Source organism: Gymnoscopelus braueri (genome assembly GCF_963280865.1).
Source record: "Gymnoscopelus braueri genome assembly, chromosome: 12".
Taxonomy (NCBI): Eukaryota; Metazoa; Chordata; class Actinopteri; order Myctophiformes; family Myctophidae; genus Gymnoscopelus; species Gymnoscopelus braueri.
In genome coordinates this window covers 23,387,650-23,389,793 of record NC_137614.1, presented here as the reverse complement: position 1 = coordinate 23,389,793, position 2,144 = coordinate 23,387,650, and the positions used below count along the sequence as shown (strand labels likewise).

The 2,144-nt window shown below is 45.8% G+C and overlaps 1 protein-coding gene across 1 annotated transcript; it reads right to left on the bottom strand.

Annotated features, from left to right (window-relative positions):
• Positions 1-221: 221 nt before the first annotated feature.
• LOC308096435 (free fatty acid receptor 3-like) lies at positions 222-1,145 on the bottom strand (the record flags this gene model as incomplete). Its single annotated transcript, XM_080443857.1, has 1 exon — positions 222-1,145. The coding sequence occupies one exon, from the start codon at positions 1,143-1,145 to the stop codon at positions 222-224; it is 924 nt and encodes a 307-aa protein (XP_080299983.1).
• Positions 1,146-2,144: the final 999 nt, after the last annotated feature.

Sequence of the window (2,144 nt, the reverse complement as noted above, 5' to 3'; positions counted from 1 at the left end):
CCAAAGGTGCCGGAGATTAGCTGGTCACAGACGGACGGACACGGACACACACAGACGGACGGACGGACAGGGTGCAAAACACACTCTCTCACCATGCCTTTCGGCCTGGCGGAGACACTAATATATACAATACCCAACGTACAAGACAACTAAGATAACAAAAACAACATGAGCATATGGAACCTGCTACACGGTACACCTCAGCTCATGTATTGTTACAATTAGGTTCTGTTGCTTTTAAGCCATCTCTTGAAGCAGTTATTGAGCGAGCTCCTGACGGCTGCTGAGGAAAAGTAGAATATAATGGGGTCCAGACAGGCGTTGAAGGCACTGGCAAGCAATGCCACCTCCCTCCAACTTCTCACATCCTGACGGACAAACCCCACAACATGAGACACGTTGTACGGGCCGAAGCAGACCGCAAACACCAACAGGGTGCCCAGGGCCAGGCCCATGGCGCGCAGCCGCCGCCGCCGACTGACGTTGGGCAGTCTGGACAGAATGAGGATGACTTTGACATAGCAGAAGCAACAGATGAGGAAAGGCAAGCAGAAGAGAGCCACAAAGACCCCCAGACGGATAGGGAGCAGGATTCTGAGCTGGTCTGCATTGAAGTTTAAGTAGCATGTTACTGGTTGAGTGGGGAGAGGGATGGGAGTGGTGTTGCCATTGCCGTCACCACCATCGCCAGTGCCTTGAAACCACCCTAAGCATTCAATGATGTAGATGATAATGGGATTCAGAGAAGACACCACCCATAAGAAGATGCTGGCCATCACCGCGTAGCGTGGCCTGCGAGCCACGGAGTACCTGAGGGGGAAAGCCACGCCCAGGTAGCGCTCCACGCTCACAGCCGTCAGGAACAGGGTGCTGGTGTAAATGGTGAGATAGAACAGGTAGCTGATGATGGGACACATGAAGTAGGGTAGGCTCCAGGTCATGTCGTCCGCAGCCTCTTTCATCTTGAATGGCAGGAAAGCCAGGAAGATGAGGTCTGAGATGGTGAGGTTGAGAAGGAGAACGTCTATGGGGGTCGGCTTGCGCCGCACCTTGTGGTAGAAAGTGTGAAACGCCAGGATGTTGCCGGGAATCCCCATTAGGAAGGTGACTATGTAGACGGAGAGCAGCAGGTGGCTGATTGACATGGTGGTTTATACAGGACACTGCCAAAACGTTCATGGAACGCTGCACTGTGAGAACATGACATAGAAGATCAGTGATTAAAGGCAAAGGATGTTTTAGTTTTGCAGGATTCTATTTTTCATGGTTTTAGTAACCTATATCGTTCTCAAAAAAGATCCACATAGGCCTACACATAATAAATGAAATTAATTCAAATGAAATGATGAGAAACCCATTTGCCCGGTTAACTTAAAAGGTCAAGGTTTGCATGAGAGAAAAGTAAAACATTATTCAGACTTAATGAAAATGGCAAGCTCACCTCAGTCAATGCTGGAAACCAGGAGTATCACGACAGTCATCCTGTAAGTTCCATCTTCTGACAGACTGGCAGAATTTACTGTCTATTGGAAACGCATTATTTGAACCCCCCCCCCCTTAATTTGCACGTGGCACAGAATAACTGCTATAAGCCTTTGATAGTGGAAATTTAATTAGCTTCTGCCACCGTGTTTGTTCTACATGTTACATCATCTCTCAGCCATGTCACATTGTTCAGGCACAGACAAGTTAAGGAAGTAGGAAGCTGGATTTGAATGAATGGTATTATCAGACAGAAGTAAACAGATGTAACATCACATAGAAGTATTTAATTTGAGATATGGGAGTTCTATCACTCTCTAACCCACCAGACTGTAGAATAACATTGATTTGGCCAAGGGCCCACATGAAAAATCCACCTGTAGCATGTGCAAAATTGTAGTCAATGTATAAGTCATGCATGGAAATGGAAAGTTGCCTCGACTAAACCGATTCTGTTCTTGTAAATTGGGGTTAAAATGTGTATGCTTTTTTTATACTCTATATCGTGGGATGATATACTTTATCATGACACCACTAGTTAACATAGACTCATCTTCCTTAGTTGAGTAAAAGTGAATCCCCTATCTAAAAAAATCCCCTATCTAAGTTAACTATTAGCAAAGTTATAGCCATTTCCTGTTTTGGCTAAACTAATTATGATA